Below are 18,837 nucleotides of genomic sequence, written 5' to 3' on the forward strand. Positions count from 1 at the left end.
CGCGGATTCGTTTTCCGTTTGGTAACTGACAGGAAGCGGAAGCCGTGCGTGGGAGGCCGATTCTAGTGCGCCTGCTTTGGCCGCGAATCACCAGCCAGCCTCTGGGTCTGTAGTAACCGCCCAGCGTTGAGGCGCGGCTCATGCCCCCAGTATCCCGGTCCAGCTATTCCGAGGACATCGTGGGCTCTCGGAGAAGGCGACGCAGCTCCTCGGGGAGCCCACCATCCCCGCAGAGCAGATGTTCCTCTTGGGATGGCTGTTCCCGCTGTCACTCCCGCGGCCGTGAGGGCCTCAGGCCTCCCTGGAGTGAGTCGTACGTGGGCGCTCTTTACCCCTTTAGTCTCTCTGGGTCGCGAGGGCGGCTCCCAAGATTCCGCAACTACGCCTTCGCGTCCTCCTGGTCGACCTCGTATAGTGGATATCGCTACCATCGTCACTGCTATGCAGAAGAACGGCAGTCAGCGGAAGACTACGAGAAGGAAGAGAGCTATCGGCAGACGAGGCTGAAGGAGAGAGAGAGGATTGGGGAGTTGGGAGCGCCTGAAGTGTGGGGGCCGTCTCCAAAGTTCCCTCAGCCAGATTCTGACGAACATACCCCAGTTGAGGATGAAGAAGAGGTAACGCATCAGAAAAGCAGCAGTTCAGATTCCAACTCGGAGGAACATAGGAAAAAGAAGACCAGTCGTTCAAGAAACAAGAAAAAAAGAAAGAATACGTCGTCTAAAAGAAAGCATAGGAAATATTCTGATAGTGACAGTAACTCAGAGTCTGACACAAATTCTAACTCTGATGATGATAAAAAGAGAGTTAAAGCCAAGAAGAAAAAGAAGAAAAAGAAACACAAAACAAAGAAAAAGAAGAATAAGAAGACCAAAAAAGAATCCAGTGACTCAAGCTGTAAAGACTCAGAAGAGGACTTGTCAGAAGCTACCTGGATGGAGCAGCCAAATGTGGCAGATACTATGGATTTAATAGGGCCAGAAGCACCTATAAAACATACCTCTCAAGATGAAAAACCTTTGAAGTATGGCCATGCTTTGCTTCCAGGTGAAGGTGCAGCTATGGCTGAGTATGTAAAAGCTGGAAAGCGAATCCCACGAAGAGGTGAAATTGGGTTGACAAGTGAAGAGATCGGTTCTTTTGAATGCTCAGGTTATGTCATGAGTGGTAGCAGGCATCGCAGAATGGAGTCTGTACGACTGCGTAAGGAGAACCAGATCTACAGTGCTGATGAGAAGAGAGCTCTTGCATCCTTTAACCAAGAAGAGAGACGAAAGAGAGAAAATAAGATTTTAGCCAGTTTCCGAGAGATAGTGTACAAAAAGACAAAAGGGAAAGATGACAAGTAAGGACTTACTTGTTGCACAGCAGGACTTTTAACAACAAAAATTTTATGTGACCAAAAGTGTTAAAAGGCTTTACAGTGCTACTGTACTTACCATATTAGTAAGTCTCTCAGGGAAAAGCTTCTTTTGAGATATCTTTAGCAGCTTATTTTTTGTTATTTTAACTTTAAAAAGTAATATGTGCACATGGTTTTAAAAATATTCAACCATTATAGGAGGAGAGTTAGTAAAAAGTGAATCTTTCACTTTAGCCCCTGACACCTTTCCCCCCAAAATATATATTTTGGTGTCTTATATACAGAAGACACATTCTGTGCATATACAAGAGTATATGTTGCAGCATAAAGATTAAAAGCTATTAAAGTTTTTTTTCGCTGGTTACTCTTTTGCCATTCATTTGCCCCGGGGGGACCAAAAGAAGCCCAGAAAGAACAAAGGATTCAATCAAGTGTATACTTCTACTTTCAGTTAATAGACTGGCTTAGAAAATAGAAAAGATTTAGTGGCTCTTACAAATGAAAAGTCTAAAGAAGGATGGATTTTCTGCATGGCTTTAATTGGACATTGGCTTTCTTCTCCACTTTTTTTCCAAGGGTCATTTTCCTTGGGCCGGTTTCCCTTATATAACAAAAAGGCTGCCAAAGCTCCTGAGTTTGGTTATCTTTTTTCTGGTCCACCTCTGAAGAGAGAACATTTCTTAGTTGCTAATCCAAACAAGAATCCAGAGATTCACCATAATGGGATAAGCTTGGGTCACATGCCCACTCAAAACAAGTGTTGTTGCTTAGGAAATAGAATGGCTTATCTGTGGAGTCATAGACCAGTTATAGAGGAATGGATTCTTGAATGAAAATCAGGGTAATTTTGGGCAAGGGGGATAGACAACCATAGATGCATACTACAGTTTCGAATGCTTTTTTAAAAAACGTATAATGAAAGTACATGTGCTAAAAGTGAACATTTTCTTGAAGAAAAACTTGGCTTCGACTATTAGAAGTCAGATTCTAATTTAAGAGGATATAGGGTTTATTCATAAAAAGAGATATAAAAGATGAAGATCAGAGTGCTTGAGTAGATTAGGGCCACCTAGACTAGCAAGAGAAAGAAAAAATGATAAGGTATAAAGAAGAAGGCCCAGGCATGATGGCTTGCCTGTAATCCCAGCACTTTCGGAGACTGAGGTGGGAGAATTGCTTACGGCTAGGAGTTCAAGAGCAGCCTGAATAACAGTGAGACCTAGTCACACACACACACACACACACACACACACACACACATGTTAGGTTGTGAAGGGAAGACAAGGGTTAAAGAAAGACATACACACAGAGGGCAGTTCAACAGGAAATGCAGGCTTTATGTCCAGCATAACACCTACAGAGGTGGGGAACCAGCCTAATGCCAGTGCCCACCACCGCTTACAGGCTGGGGTACTTATAGGCCTAGGTGGGAGGGGTCTGGGCAGTATGGCTTGCTGCTATGTACTGCTATGTGTTGGTAAGGTGTTCCCATGATGAGGCAGTTTGGCTCTTGTTCCCACAGAATGTGATGTTCCTTGCACTTTTTCCCAGCAGAATATGATAAAAGGCAGGCTGTTTCTCACAGCCCGAACCTCCGTGGAATGATTCACTTTGATCAAGGTCTGAGAAATGGTGGGAGACTTACAAAATGATGCAGTTGGAACTAACAAGAGAGAAAGAACTAGAAGAAGAATAAGGTAGTTGGCAGAACTCATGAGGGGGAGACCAGATCAGGAGGGACCACAAGGACAGGAGAATTAGCAACGAGAGACTAGCTGGCACCAGTCTTGGGAAAACTTCAGAGTGAGCTCCATTCATGGTCTATTAAAAGGCCTTTGTTGTCATTCAGTGATATGTGCCTGGCCCCTGAGACTTTAATTCAACACTAGCCAAACTATCTCATTTGGATAACCCCCTTTTCAAAGTTCAAAAGACTGATTAGCCCCCAGAGAACTGAAGGTGAGGAAATGGGGTTCTAGAATCTGGCAGGGAAGTGTGATGTGGAAGGGCACATTTACCCTTCCACAGGATGTGACATGGCTGATACTGGACCACACCACCTTGAGATTTTCGCCCAAGGGTGTTGTGGCATATTGGTGATAGACATGCTGTTACATGTGCGTATTTCCATTTTTAGAACAAACTATACCACATGATACACATGGATTGACACCTTGCTCTTTTCAATTAATACATCCTGGAGATGTTTTATATCAATACATATGAATCTTTCTTTCTTTTAGATAACCTTGTAGTATTCCATTATATGAAAGCACCATATTTTGTTGGATGGTTAAGATGTTTTTCTGTATTTTACTATCACAGAGCACTATATTGAAAGCCTCTGTGGATATGTGACAGTATATCTGTAGCATATTCAACTAAAAATAGATGAATATTAGGTCAAAAAGAATCCTTTTGGTCATCTAGAAATGCTAACCTCAAAATAGAATTATTGAAACAAAGGGAAAATATCAGGTGCTTTCTATGTATTAGGCACTATGGCTGGTACTGAGGATAAACCAAGAAACAAGTTAGACTTGCTCCTTGCCATCATAGAATTTTACATTTTGCTGGGGGAGACAGACTTATAAAAGCCAACAGACAAAAATTACAAATTACAGTATGATGTGAAAAAAGTAACGGGCTAGAGACAGAATTGGGGGGAACTTTTTTGATATAGTGATCAAGGAAAGACTAAGAATGCCAGATTTAAGCTCTGTGTGCTTTCAAATTTTAGTAGATATTGCAACACCACCTTCTATGTTTACACACTCACCAACATCATCACCAATATTGTATTTTCAAACCTTTTGATCTTTCCCAATCTAAGGTGAAAATGGCATTTTATTTGTATTTATTATTAAAAGTAAGATAGAGCATCCTTTCATAGATGTATTTACGAGTCTTTTGAAATTCTTTTGTGTGTATGTGAACTGCTCCTCTGATAACCTTTGTCCACTCTTCTATAGCGTTGTTGGTCTTTTTTCTTAACTGGTCATAAAAACTCTTTAATAAATTAGATCTTTATCAAATATCTTGCAAATATATCTCCGTGTTATTTACCTTTGACTTGTTTTTCTGAGAGACACTTGACTATAATGCCCGTTAAAGCCTAAAAAGGTTTTCTAACAGTGGCCAAACAAATATCTTTATCTTTCTCGCTTGGAAGAAGATGCAGCTGAGAAACTGACTTCTAAGTAAGCCAAGGTAAGATCGGTGAGCTTCTTTCCCAGAAAGATAAAATACACACCATGCAACAAATAGTATGTCTAATGCCTACAGTGGAATACTCATGATAGCTTTTTTGCTGTAGTTATGCTTAACTTGCCATTTAATGTTGCTATTAGAGAGGGACTTGGCCAATAAATCTGCCTTAAAAGAGATTTCAAGAGTTGGAATTTGACTGCAGATCACTGTTGTCTCAGGGGAGCTAATAAAAAGGGTTACAACTTTTCCTTTGAAGTAGTTTTGCCCAGAGTATGTAGCTATGGATTGTGAAATAGAAGAAAAACAGTATAACGAAAATTTTGTATTACGTTTACATTTCAAGAAACCATCAGAATCACTTTATTATTTCACTCTGCTCAAGCAGGAAGTTGAACAGATCAAATAACTTGTCTTAGCCACTAGAGTTACACTGAGTTTTATTCAGTGCTGAGAAACAGCCTAAGAAAGCAAACTAGTGAGGCTGTGCTGATTTACAATTGATACATTTTATGAAATAGCATTAATGTTCTCACAGACCATCATTATATGACTTTGTGGAATTATCAAAAGTAGTGTTTCACAAAATATAAAAATCTCCCACTGGCATAAGGGGTCTAATGTGTATTTCATGTTTGTTTGTTTTAAAGTTCTGTAGCACAAGGGAAGGTGTTTCTTAACCTTAGCCACCAGCAATTTAGGGAGTAAGAAATCATACATTTAGCAAAATTGCTCTTTTTATTCTTAGCCTAACGAATTCAGCTAGACTTTAATCTGAATTTATGGGGGATATGTCTAAGATTTCACCATCAAATATAAGGGAGGTTTTTGGTATATTTGAGATGTATTTATTTTTGCCTTATAAAGGAATCATCCATCTATTTATTTTTTATTAGGAGTTTCTGCTTTTAGTCACAAATATATGTTGAGTTTTATGAAATGACATTGTAGCATTTGTGGAGATTATATGATTTTTCTTTATCAGCCTAATATGGGTGACTTAAAGTTATAGGTTTCCTAATATTAAGCTATAAATTTGTTAGATTCATTTGTAGGCTTTGATTGTTTAGAACAATCACTGGACAAATAACTTATTTTAAAACTCAGAGTAATGAATGAGACCTTGCTGTATACGTATAAGAAGCAGAGAGAAGAGCAGGAAGCATCATTACCAGAAGATAAGAACTGTAAATCTTATGCTGGAGCATGGTGACATGACTCATAATGCAATAGCATCTCTACTGATAATATGGAAAAGAAAGTTCTTATCTTGAATATCGTATGAATGGACCTGGCAGAAACATGATCACTATAATTTACAAAAATAAGGATAATCCTGGAAAATGAAAACCTCAAGTTTGAAAACTGATTTGTATTTTAGTATTTTGTCTCTCGTGGTGATAACAGTGTTTTGAGTTATTCTCACCTTATCTACCCCTACCCCTCCCAAAAGGTACAAACAGACTGTTTAAATGAAAAATGCACACCTTGAAAATTTTAAAAAACTCTTCTTTGTCTAGCTACTTTAAAGGTTTTGATTTTCATGGGATATCCAGTGCAATGGCAATAATCTCAGCCTTGACAATAAAAGTGACAGATTTAAGAAACTAGTCATAGTAGGGAATTTTAGAGGGGGAGTAAATAGGATATAGTATTTACTTTCTATTTAAATTAAATTTTCTTTATGTTTATCCCTTATATAATTTTTGAAAAGGTCCTTTTCTAGATATTAAAAAATAAGATATATGAGTTTTCCTCTCAAGAAAGAATATTGACTTCTAATTAGTAACACATATTGACTAGATTTGTTGGCCTAATGAAAAGTTTTAAAGTAAACATATTTAATTTTTACTTTAAAAATATGCTTTCAAAGATACATTCAGACACTTAAGAAGAAAAGATAACTGCTTGTGATAATGAAACTGGTTGTTTTTTTTTCTGTTATGATAATTTCAATGCTTGAAACACTGAATAAATTACATGTCAGTACAATGTTTTGTATATTTAATGATATTTCAAAGCTTCTGTCAACTGATCAGTTAAACACAAAAGTTTGTTCAGATTTTTTAAAGGTTTTTTTTTCTTCCAACTTTTGTTTTAGGTTCAGTGGGTACATGTGCAGGTATGTTACATGAATAAAGTGCATACTGCTGGGGTTTGGTGTACAAATGATTTTGTCACCAAAGTGGTAGCATAGTACCTTATAGGTAACTTTTCAATCTTCACCTTCCTCTCACCCTCCACCCTCAAGAAGTCCTTGTGTCTGTTGTTCCCATTTGTGTTCATGTTTCCTCAATGTTTAGCACCCACTTATAAGTAAGAACATGCAGTATTTGGTTTTCTGCTCCTGTGTTAATTGGCTTAGGATAAATGGCCTCCAGCTGCATCCATGTTGCTGCAAAGGACATGATCTCATTCTTTTAGCTGCATGATATTCCATGGTGTTATGTACCACATTTTCTTTTTCCAGTCCACCACTGATGGGCATCTAGGTTGATTCCATGTTTCTGCTATTGTGAAAAGTGCTGTGATGAACATACACATGCATGGTCTTTATGGTAGAACAGTATATTCCTCTGGGTATATACCCAATAATGGAATTGCTGGGTCGAATGAGAGCTCTGTTTTAAGTTCTTTAAGAAATTTCCAAATTGCTTTCCACAGTGGCAGAACTAATTTACATTCCCACTAGCAATGTATAAGCATTCAAAGAGTTTATCTTATTCAAAAACTATAAAAACCCAGTTTGTGATACTGTGGGCAAGAGAGACTATTTCTGTTCTCTGTTGTAGAATTTATTTTGATAAAGTGATATCTGTTGCTTTTATTCCCCCTGAAACTTACATTGATTGCAAAGTGTTGTTGATTTATTTTCTCTCACAGTAATAGCCCTAATTTCTTCTTACCTTAAACCTTTCAATCCAAACGTATGTCCATTGTTTAGTTTAATTTTCGAAATACTTTGACAATTATTTTTGCCATTGTGTTTGATGAATTTTTAAATTGGGAAAAATGGCGAAGTATGTGTGTTTTATTTATGTGAGCAAAGTGAAAATGTTGGCTGTTTGTGATAACACTCAACGGAGCTGGCCTGTTTTTACATGAATAAAATAAACATCCACTTTAAAATGAGAAAACAAAAACAAAAACATAAGCAAAAAAAACCAAAAAAAAAACCCCAACAATCTTAGCTCACAACGAAATGACCCTCCCAGCCGTCCTCAGCAGGCAGCACCCATGTTAGTCTCCTTCTGCGATGCCTAAGCGGCAGCACCATCGAGCCAAGGTCCTCCAGCGTTCCTAGAGCGGAGAAGAAAGCGCTCCGAAGAGCTAGAGCTGACACTCGGCGATGAGCTAAGACGGTGTTTCAGAGCGTTTGGGTCCTCTGAGGCCCCTTGGCCAGGTGAGCGGACCCTGGAGCTGGGCCCCGGGCTAGGGCGGAACTGCGGCCTAGGGGCCTAGGGAGCAGCTGCTTCCCGGCGGGTGCAGAGAACCTTCCCTCGACGGAGGGGGCGGGGTCCGTAGCGGAGGTGTCGGCCCTGGGGTCTATGAGAGTGATGAAGCTGTGGATCTGGTAAACAGAGTACAACCTTCTGCTGCATATTTTTCATCCATTCAGCGCGATTTTAAGTAGATATTAAAGGTAGGCGCCACCGAGAAGGTAATATTTGAGCAGAAATCTGAAGGAGGTGGGTGGAAAGACCTAAGTGGCTTTTGCGGGCAGGAATTTTCTAGGTAGAGGGAATAGCAAGTGCAAAGGTCTTAAAGCAGGAGCTTGCTTGGCATATTTGAGGAATAACGGGGAGACCAGAGCGGTTGGAGCAGTGAACAAAGGCGACCTTTGTAGGGAATGATGTCAGAGAGATTGGGGTATGGAGAGGAAGAGTGTAGAGGAAATGAGAACTGTATCGTGTAAGGAATTTTGTCTTTTTTTGGTGTGTGTTTTTGGAGGATTTTGAGCAGAAGAAAACATGATCTGACTTATGTTTTAAAGCTTCTTTACTTGGAGACTCATGATGATAATAGATTTTAAGTGGGCAAGAATGGAATCAAGAAAACTTAAAAGTTAAGAGTAATTTTTTAAAATTCCAAGTAATTCAGGTGGGAGATAAGGATATCTTGAGCCAGTGATCAGATTATGATCTGCTTTGAAAATAGAGACAATAATATTTGCTACTGGGTCAGATGTAGGGTGTGACAGTAAGAAGGCAAATATAAATCCAAGGTTTTGGGCCTGTGGGTGCAAGAGATACTGGAGAAAAGATCTGAGGTTTAGCTTTGGTACCTCTTGTAAGTTCTTCAACTCTCCCCGTCTCAATTTCCTTCTCTGCACGAAGAAATTAGGAATAGTGTCTTCTTTATAGGGTTGTGTGAGGGTTAAATAATTAATATATGTGAAACATGTAGTATAGTTGTCCTGGCTCATTGTTTTATTATGCTGAGACATGAAGTGTGAGTGGGCATTAACAAGAAGAAAATTGGAGGGTTGGAGGGTGGCCCAAGCAGAAGGAATAAGCTGTGGAAGGGCCAAGGAGCAAGAAGGAGTATTGCAAATTTGACGAAATAAAGTACTTTATTAGATCAAAAAACAATTTAAACCATATTAAATGTTTTGAACTTGATCCTAAGGGTAATAATCAGCCATTATATGTAACAGGCATAGCAGGGACATAATAATATTTCATATCCTCCTTAGAATGATCACTGTTTGCGTGTGGAAAATAGATTGGTGTCTCAGACCAGTCTGTTTGTCACAGTGGTCTGGGTAGGAGAAGACTGGCAAAGGGGATGAGAAGTGGATTGATTTGAGAGATATTTAAGCAATAGAATCAATAGAACTTGATTGATCAGATACATGAGATATGAAAGGAGGAAGGAATGGTCAGTTTTCTGGCTCAAATAGCTGGGTAGATGGAGCTCCTCCCAAAACAGTTTATCAAATTATTTATTATATATTGTGTTTGATATATTTAATCACATTATAGAAATGAACTCACCACTAATTCAGCCTCATACCCAGCCAGGCACGGTGGCTCATGCCTGTAATCCCAGCACTTTGGGAGGCTGAGGACGGTGGATCACTTGAGGTCAGGAATTCGAGACCAGCTTGGCCAACATGGTGAAACACTGTCTCTGCTAAAATTACAAAAATTAGCTGGGTGTCATGGCAGGCATTTGTAATCCCAGCTATTCGGGAGGCTGAGGGAGGAGAATCACTTGAACCCGGGAGGCGGAGGTTGCAGTAAGCCAAGATTGCGCTGCTGTACTCCAGCCTGGGCAACAGAGGCAGACTCCATTTCAAAGAAAAAAAAAACATACCATACCCTATATATACATATCAACATCATACCACATGTTTATTTATATATCAATACTGATATAGATACCAGTATATATATATGTATGTGGCATAGATATATACTGATATGGGTATAGATATCTCTATAGATATAATAATACGAATACAGGTATATATAAAAAATACGAATACAGGTATATATACCTAAACAATAATACGAATTATGTATATATATACATATGCCTGTATTTGTGTCATTATTTGTATAACTAGGGTATCTATATCAGCAAAGATAGGTAGAGATCTAGAAAGAGATTTACTATAGGGAATTAGCATAGGTCATTATGGAGGCTGGCAAGTCTCAGTATCTTCAGAGTGAGTTTTCAGGCTGGAGACCCAGGAGAGCAAATGGTTTAGTTCCAGCTCAAGCCCAAAGGCCTGAGAACCAGGAGAGCTGATGGTGTAGTTCCTGTCTGAAGGCCATAGGCTTGAGATTCAGTAAGAGCTGTTTTAGTTCCAAGTCTGATGGCAAGAAAAAAGCTGATGATTCAGTTTGAAGCATTTTAGACAGGAAGAATTCTCTTACTCAGGGATGAGTCAGCCTTTTTGTTCTAGTCAGACTTTTAACTGCTTGGATGAGGCCCACCAACATTATGGAGGGCAGTCTGTTTTAGTCAACAGTCTACCAATTTAAATGTTAATCTCATTCCAAAAACACCCTCACAGAAACATCCAGAATAATGTTCGACCAAATATCTGAGCACCCTGTGGCCAGTTAAGTTGACACATAAAATTAACCATTACAATACCAATCTTTTATTTTCTGGCTAATAATCATCACTTTTTTTGAGACAGAGTCTCACTCTGTCACCCAGGCTGGAGTGCAGTGGCGTGATCTCAGCTCACTGCAACCTCCACCTCCTGGGTTCAAGTGATTCTCCTGCCTTAGCCTCCCGAGTAGCTAGGACTACAGGCGTGTGCCACCACACCCGGCTCATTTTTTGTATTTTTAGTAGACACGGGGTTTCACTGATAATCATCACTTTCTTGGACTTTTTTACTTATATTAAGAATACTAGGAATTGGCTTTTTAAAGTTTAAGTTCATTTTGACTAAGAAAAATAATTATCAGCTGGGAAATGTTAACTATATACACATTGAGGAATATATAACAGCAAACTGTTTGGAGGCTAAGCCACTGATTAAGTGAGCCTTCTCCCGTTCTCCCACTTACCGCATGCACATTGATTCAAAGGCATGTGTCAGCAGCTGACAGATGGTGTTTCACTGATCTATAGGGATACTCAAGCATAGTCAAAATCAAGAATGCTAAATCCCCACATACCAAGGGCTTGCCCCAAAGGATGGTAGGGAATTGTCTGAGTTCATTTTTGACATGTTGGATTTGAGAGGCTTCTGTAGGGTATCCTGGTCCCAAATAGGCAGAAGGAAATTCAAGTCTGACACTTGAGATATCTGACCTGAAGAATAAGGAAATCATCAGCATAAGGACAGTAATTGAAGTCACAAAAATACTTATACTCTACATTAGCCCTTTCTAGTTTCTGCCCTATCTTTCTTGTTCCATTCAATGTATTACTTTTTTGAAATTTGTCATTTATGCTCACTCTCCATTTTCTCATTTCCTATGGCAGGCTAGCTATTCTCACTACCAAAATTACCTTCACAGAGGTCACTAATGACATCTTTGTTTTTGAATCAAGTGTCTATGCCAGGTCTTAGATTAATTCACCATCTTATAGCATTTCACACTCTTAAACACTGTGCTCATATCATTTCCCTTATAAATCAGTGAATTCCTTCTGTTCTTTAGAATTATCTCATTTACCTCAAAACTTCTGTGAATTAGGTATTATCTTCATTTTACAAATGAGTAAGTCCAAAAGGATAAGTAACTTGCCCCAGGTCACAACATGTAAGTGACAGGGCTGGATTGGAACCCAGGCCTGTCTAAGGCCCAGGGTCTTTCCACCATTCCACATTTACAGAAATAGACCTCCTTGACCTTCTGGATACTATTGTCTTTTTTCTCCTCCTACCTTTCCAGTTCCATCTCACTTCTGTTTCTTACATGTAGATGTTTCCCAGGATTTCGGCTCCATATAACTTTTTCCCAGCCATAACTAACTACTACACTGAACATCCAACAGCTTTATGGTGTCTTTTTTATCTGAAAAAACTTTCTCTATTTCCTTGTCTTTCACTTGTCTTTTTTCTTTTCTTTTTCTTTCTTTCTTTCATTCTTTTTCTCTCTTTTCTTCCTTTTTTGATATAGGTCTTGCTCTGGTTGCCCAGGCTGAACTCAGACTCCTGGGCTCAAGCAGTTCTCCCTCCTCAGCCTCCCGAGTAGCTTGGATTACAGGCGTGTGCCACCATGCCTGGTGTCACTATGTTGCCCAGGCTGGACTCAAACTCCTGGGCTTAAGCAGTCTTCCCACCTCAGCCTCCCGAAGTGCTAAGATGACAAGTGTAAGCCACAGTGCCTAGCCTCAGTTATTTTGAGGGCTACAAAATGGTGATTTTTCAAATCTATTATTCCTTCTACATTAGATGGTATTCTGTAAGATAGTTTTTTCCTTCTGTATGTATGTTTAGAAATGGTTGTTTCAGAAAGAAAAAATGGATAATAGGAAATGTATAAACCCAAGAAAATGTTACTGTTCTTGTTAGCTGTACTATTACTGTTTCTGTCACTCTTGTTACTATAATTTTAGGAGTGTCTCTGAAGATACAGTCCAAAGAAAGTTCTCCAAAACAAGGAGAGCAGTCTGAAGCTGGGGATGGCAACATCATTGGTGAGTGCCCATTCCCTGGCTCCCCTGAATCTGAAGAAGGAGGGGCTTCGGGTAGTGAGGGAGGATCACTACTCTACTTGGGAACAGGGATTCAAGCTGCAAGGAAACAGTAAAGGCCTTGGACAGGAGCCATTGTGCAAACAATTCAGGCAGTTGCGTTATGAAGAGACCACAGGACCTCGAGAAGCACTAAGTCGGCTCCGGGAGCTCTGTCAACAGTGGCTACAGCCCGAGACCCATACCAAGGAGCAGATCCTGGAGCTGCGGTGCTGGAGCAGTTTCTGATCATCCTGCCTAAGGAGCTCCAGGCCCGGGTGCAGGAGCATCACCCAGAGAGCAGGGAGGACGTGGTTGTTGTTCTGGAGGATTTGCAGCTGGATCTTGGAGAAACAGGACAACAGGTGGTAAGGGTCAGATGTGCTCTTTTTCAGGAATGCAGGAATTGAGATCTCTGGCCAGACAGGTGGACATGGGCTCATCAGCGGAAGGAGAATTACTAAGCTTTGATTCAGTTTTTTTCCAGTCTGTTAATTTCCTTAGGTCTTACCTCAACCTTACCTGGCCCTTGCTGGGAGAAAACTGAATGTGCACCAGATTCCCCATCTTCTTTTCTTTGCCCCTCTGGGGTTTCTCTTTCTTCTCTTTTTTAACACCTAGGTGTTTTACTGAACAGCAGTTTCCTAAACCCACATATATCTAATTATGCCTCCATATACCTAATTGTCCCTAGGACCCAGACCAGCCAAAGAAACAAAAAATGCTTGTGGAGGAGATGGCCCCTCTGAAAGGAGTACAGGAACAGCAGGTTCGGCATGAGTGTGAAGTTACAAAGCCTGAGAAAGAGAAGGGTAAGAATTGGATTGCATCTTCTGTGTGTGAGACGTGGTGGACTGTGCCTTTCCCTCTGAGGTTGTGCTTAGCACCCTTGTATTTTGTTTTTTGCTTTTGTTTTGAGTCAGGTTTACTGAAGCATAATTTACATGTAGTAAAATTCACTCTTTTTAGATGTACAGGTCAATGAGTTTTCACAAATGCGAAATAATTGTGGTCTAATCAGGACCACTATCAAGAGATAAGAGATGTCTATCACCCCAAATATTTTAGCTGAACAAAATAGCAAGGAAAGGGTACAAAGGGAACCTGGACCTTCACCTTGCTCTTCTTCCTCTTACTGTAGGGGTGAATAAAAAAAGCAGTGCCAGGCCAGCTACTTGGGAAGCTAAGGGAGAAGGATCACTTGAGCCCAGTTCAAGGCTGCAGTGAGCAATGATTGTGCCACTGCACTTCAGTCTGGGCAACATCTCTTAAAAAAGCAAATAGTGGCCAGGAGTGGTGGCTCATGCCTGTAAACCCAACACTTTGGGAGGCCAAGGCGGGTAGGTATACGAGGTCAGGAGTTCAAGACCAGCCTGGCCAAGATGGTGAAACACTGTCTCTACTAAAAATACAAAAATTAGCCAGGTTTGATGGCGGGTGCCTGTAATCCCAGCTACTTGGGAGACTGAGGCAGAGAACTGCTTGAATCCAGGAGGCTGAGATTGCAGTGAGCCGAGATCACGCCACTACACTTCAGCCTGGGCGACACAGCAAGACTCTGTCTCAAAAAACAAACAAACAAAAAAAACAAGTACTGCTAGTTTCTTAATCAAGGCAAAGAAAGCCACATGCTTCATTACTCATTTTTTAAAATTTCCTTCAAATTATTGTAAATGGCCACTATCTTTCATTTCTAAATGTCACCTGGATTTTTTTTTTGTTGTTGTTGGTTCTATACTTTCTTTTTTTTGTTGTTTTTCTATTGAGACAGGGTCTTGCTCTGTCTTCAGGCTGGAGTACAATGGTGCAGTCATAGCTCACTACAGCCTTGACCTTCCAGGCTCAAGTGATCCTCCCACCTCAGCCTCCCAAGTATCTGGGACTACAGGTGTGTGTGCCACCACACCTGGCTTATTATTATTATTATTTGTAGAGACAGGGTCTCCCTCTGTTGCCCTGGCTGGTCTCGAACTCCTGGTCTTAAGCATTTCTCCCATTTGGGCCTCTCACAGTGCTGGCGTTATAGGTGCAAGCCACCTCGCCCAGCCTCCTTTATTTTCTTTGTCACTGAAATTCTTCTGCCTAATTTTTGCTCCTTACATTTTTTCATTTCTTCTTTTTTTTTTTCTGTCATAGAACTAATTACATTATATTGCAGTTTCTAGTTTGCTTCTCTTTTTCTCTTGCCAGACTAAAAGGGAAGGGGTTTTGTTTTGTTTTCTGAGTCAGCTACAGTCCCTGGCCTAGTGTAGACCCTCAATAAATGTCTGTTTGATGAATGGCTGGTTTTATATGTAAAATCATGCTTTACATGCTACCTATTCCTCTGTTCAATTTCCAAGTCAGCTTCAAAGTTACCTTTCTTCTGGGAGCATCCTGAATAAAGTAGCTGAAAGAAAGGGGCCTACCTTTTCTCAATAGCCTTGCAGAAATGAATTAGCCTTGCAGAAATGATTACCATGTAATCAGTGATGGGTGTATAGTTTAAATACAAAAAGTAAATGTGGCTGCTGTAATCCCACTGCTTTGGGAAGCCAAAGTGGGAGGATTGCTTGAAGCCAGATGTTTGAGACCAGCCTGGGCAACATAGTGAAACCCTGTCCTCTACAAAAAATAAATAAATAGCTAGGCGTGGTGGCATGCAGCTGTAGTTCTAGCCACTTGGGAGGCTGAGGCAAGAGGATTGCTTGAGCCCAGGAGTTCAAGACTGCAGTGAGCTATGCGATTGCACCACTGTACTCCAGCGTTGGCAACAGAGCAAGACCATGTCTCAAAAAAAGTGAATGTAATGTCAGTAGACTCTTGAAAATGTCCCTTACCCTCTGGATCTGTTAAAAATGTTATTTTATATTCAAAGTTCAGGTTGTTTTTTGGTTTCATCCTCTCTTGCTTTTTTAAAGTTGTATATGTGATTATGTCATTACTGGAAGAGTCTTATTCCTTTCCCTTAATCTCTCACTCTTGCCCCCTGCCCCTGTGTAGGACTGAATACTTCATTCTATTGTAGAGGGTCTTTGTACACAGTACATTATTACATTATTTAATTTCTTCACTCCCCACCTGTGACCTTCCTTTCTCTGATGTCTCCTTACTAATTCCTTCACCTTCACTTTTCCTTTCAGCTGTCATCCACTCTTTCCTTTTTACTTATCTGCTGAATTAACTTGCTCACACTGATTAACCCTCTTTTGTTTGTTATTAGTGCTGCTTAGAGTCTCTTTCTTCTATTTTCTCCATCCAGCTTTCCTTTTACTCTCTCATTCTGACTTTGCATCCCCAGTCATGCTCCTAGCCTTTAAAGAGTTATCCTTAGCTACAAGAAAAACTGGTAAATAAAAATATAAAATGAAACAAAACAAAAACTTCACATTCTTCTCACCCGTCTGCTTGTGTATCTGAGCTTAAGTTTTCTCTATTTTCATTTAATTTCACCCTTAGGACACAGGCCATTTATTTAGTAAACATTTGTTTAATGTCTGCTATGTACCAGGCTCTGTGCTAGAGAAAACAAAGTCTGCTCTGCATGTGCTTACAGTCTCTTGGGGCATTGTGCATCAGGGGTGCAGGGAGCGACAGACATGAATAAATTATCATAGCGTTGAGATAAAAGCTCTGTTGAACCACACAGGAGAGCAGTTACTGCTGTCCAAGGAGATTAGGAAAGGCGAAGGCATTTTTGTGAACTTCATGTTATTGTCAAGGTCTTATAGTACATTGTTCTTTCTTTATGGATGAGGACACAGAGCCCAGATGATTTACCTTACTCTTTTAAGATTACACAGTTAGTGATAAAATTGGGCACCACATCTACATTTCTTCATTTTCAGTTAAAATGTCGTCCCTTTCTTATGGGCCCTGGGGGCCTCAATTAACCTAGCTTTTTTTATTTTCCATATGACAAGTTATCTTCAAGACTGTACAGCCATGCCCTTTAAGACAGTTTATTTGCTTGCTTGCTAGCTTTTCTGTGTGTGGTATCCCATGATAAAACTTAAACTATTGAAAATAAGTCACCTCCCACCAGAATTCCCCATCTTTCCCCAAAGACAGTCACAGTTAACAATGTCTTGTGTACCATTCTGTAACTATTTTACGCAATCACAAGCATCCACAATGTTTTTACTTTGCACACATGGCTTCATTAAATTTTTTTTCCTTTTAGTTGCAGATTCCTTTCCCCAAGCATCAAAAGACAAGTAATTGGTGGTATATATTTAATATTGCAGGTGAGGAGACAAGGATTGAGAATGGGAAGCTTGTTGTAGTAAGAGACTCTTGTGGAAGAGTAGAGTCATCTGGGAAAATATCTGAACCCATGGAGGCTCATAATGAGGGCTCTAACTTGGAAAGGCATCAGGCCAAGCCCAAAGAGAAGACTGAGTATAAATGCTCAGAACCTGAGCAGAGATTCTTCCAGCACTTGGACCTAATTGAACATGCGAGTACACACACGGGAAAGAAACTCTGCGAGTCTGATGTGTGTCAGAGTTCCAGTCTTACAGGACATAAGAAAGTCCTCTCTAGAGAGAAAGGTCATCAGTGTCATGAGTGTGGGAAAGCCTTTCAGAGGAGTTCACACCTCGTCAGACATCAGAAAATCCATCTTGGTGAGAAGCCTTATCAGTGCAATGAGTGTGGCAAAGTCTTTAGCCAGAATGCAGGCCTTTTGGAACATCTCAGAATTCATACTGGAGAGAAACCTTATCTATGTATCCATTGTGGAAAAAATTTTAGGCGCAGCTCTCACCTTAATCGACATCAGAGAATTCACAGTCAGGAGGAGCCCTGTGAGTGCAAGGAGTGTGGAAAAACCTTTAGTCAGGCCTTACTCCTCACCCACCATCAGAGAATCCATAGTCACTCCAAAAGCCATCAATGTAATGAGTGTGGAAAAGCTTTCAGTTTGACCTCAGACCTTATTCGACACCATAGAATTCATACTGGAGAAAAACCTTTCAAGTGTAACATATGCCAGAAAGCCTTCCGACTAAACTCACACCTTGCTCAGCATGTAAGAATCCACAATGAAGAAAAACCCTATCAGTGTAGTGAATGTGGAGAAGCCTTCAGGCAAAGGTCAGGTCTTTTTCAACATCAGAGATATCACCACAAAGACAAACTGGCTTGATGAGGTGTTCTCTCCTTGTAGAACATCAGAGAAGGCATATTGACTAGCAAACAGCACTTTAGGAAAAGTCACCGTAGCCCACTGTGGCATCAGAAAATTATTGGGGGCTGAGTTGGAGGCTCCCTGCCTCTATTCTCTCTCCTTTGCCTTCCTTGAAGTCAGCTTTGGACCACAATAATTTCACTGTAGATGATATGCTAGGATCAAAGTTAAACAGCATTCTTCACTGCAGGACTTCTCATAGCATGTAACATAACTGCATGATTGTATACTCTAAGCAATAGAGAGCTTCATGACTGAGTAAGAGTTTTGAAGTCAGCAGTGAATCAAGTGCCCACAGATTTGCAGGCTTAAGCAGAACAAGGGAAGATTGATATTTTTGGATATGCTATAGCAACTTTCTCCTATGAAGTAAAACTGATGATGTTTGGAAGTATACTACTCTCAAAGGTGTCTTTAAAGTACAGGTTAATGGTGAACATTTTCCCCCAGTGGCTTCACCTCATTCCTCCCACTGGCCTTACTCCTTCCTTCCCCAGTGGAAGCATTTTCAAAAGCAAAGATAATTTTCACTGGTGAACTTCAGAACTTGCCTTCAGGGTTAGCTTCATGTAATTTTACCATTTCCCATCCCCATTCCCCACCACATTATGTCAAGATTCAAGTTATAAATCAACGTTTTACTTAGACTTTGAAAGAGATTTCATGAGTAATTTGAATGAACCTTGCTGAATTAATCTGAATAGCAACTGTCTGACTTGATAACTCCAGTGCCAGTATAGTGGCTGCTGCATAGACACTATTCAGTAAATGTCTGATGAAAGAAATTGGACTTTTTCCCTTTAATATTGATGATGCAATTTTGAAATGTTGCTTGTTCTGGAATACTTTGGAAGTTAATAAAGTCAGCTTGGAGAGGAGATCATGATCTTTATATTGTGGATACCAGAATGTCACAGATGAAGAATATTAAAATTAGGGGCGTCCA

General features: G+C 40.2%; 2 protein-coding genes across 2 annotated transcripts; both read left to right on the top strand.

Annotated features, from left to right (window-relative positions):
* The first annotated feature begins 17 nt into the window (after positions 1 to 17).
* On the top strand, positions 18 to 4,409 carry NKAPL (NFKB activating protein like). Its single transcript, XM_004043497.4, has one exon. The coding sequence runs from the start codon at positions 141 to 143 to the stop codon at positions 1,347 to 1,349; it is 1,209 nt and encodes a 402-aa protein (XP_004043545.1). The 5' UTR covers positions 18 to 140; the 3' UTR covers positions 1,350 to 4,409.
* Positions 4,410 to 7,791: 3,382 nt separating this feature from the next.
* ZSCAN26 (zinc finger and SCAN domain containing 26) lies at positions 7,792 to 18,769 on the top strand. The gene is given in 5 exon segments (XM_055390550.2): positions 7,792 to 7,973; positions 12,605 to 12,947; positions 12,950 to 13,089; positions 13,416 to 13,533; positions 16,948 to 18,769. Coding segments are annotated over 4 exon segments (1,437 nt in total). The 5' UTR covers positions 7,792 to 7,973; positions 12,605 to 12,670; the 3' UTR covers positions 17,850 to 18,769.
* Positions 18,770 to 18,837: the final 68 nt, after the last annotated feature.

Source organism: Gorilla gorilla, chromosome 5 (genome assembly GCF_029281585.2).
Source record: "Gorilla gorilla gorilla isolate KB3781 chromosome 5, NHGRI_mGorGor1-v2.1_pri, whole genome shotgun sequence".
Classification (NCBI taxonomy): domain Eukaryota; kingdom Metazoa; phylum Chordata; class Mammalia; order Primates; family Hominidae; genus Gorilla; species Gorilla gorilla.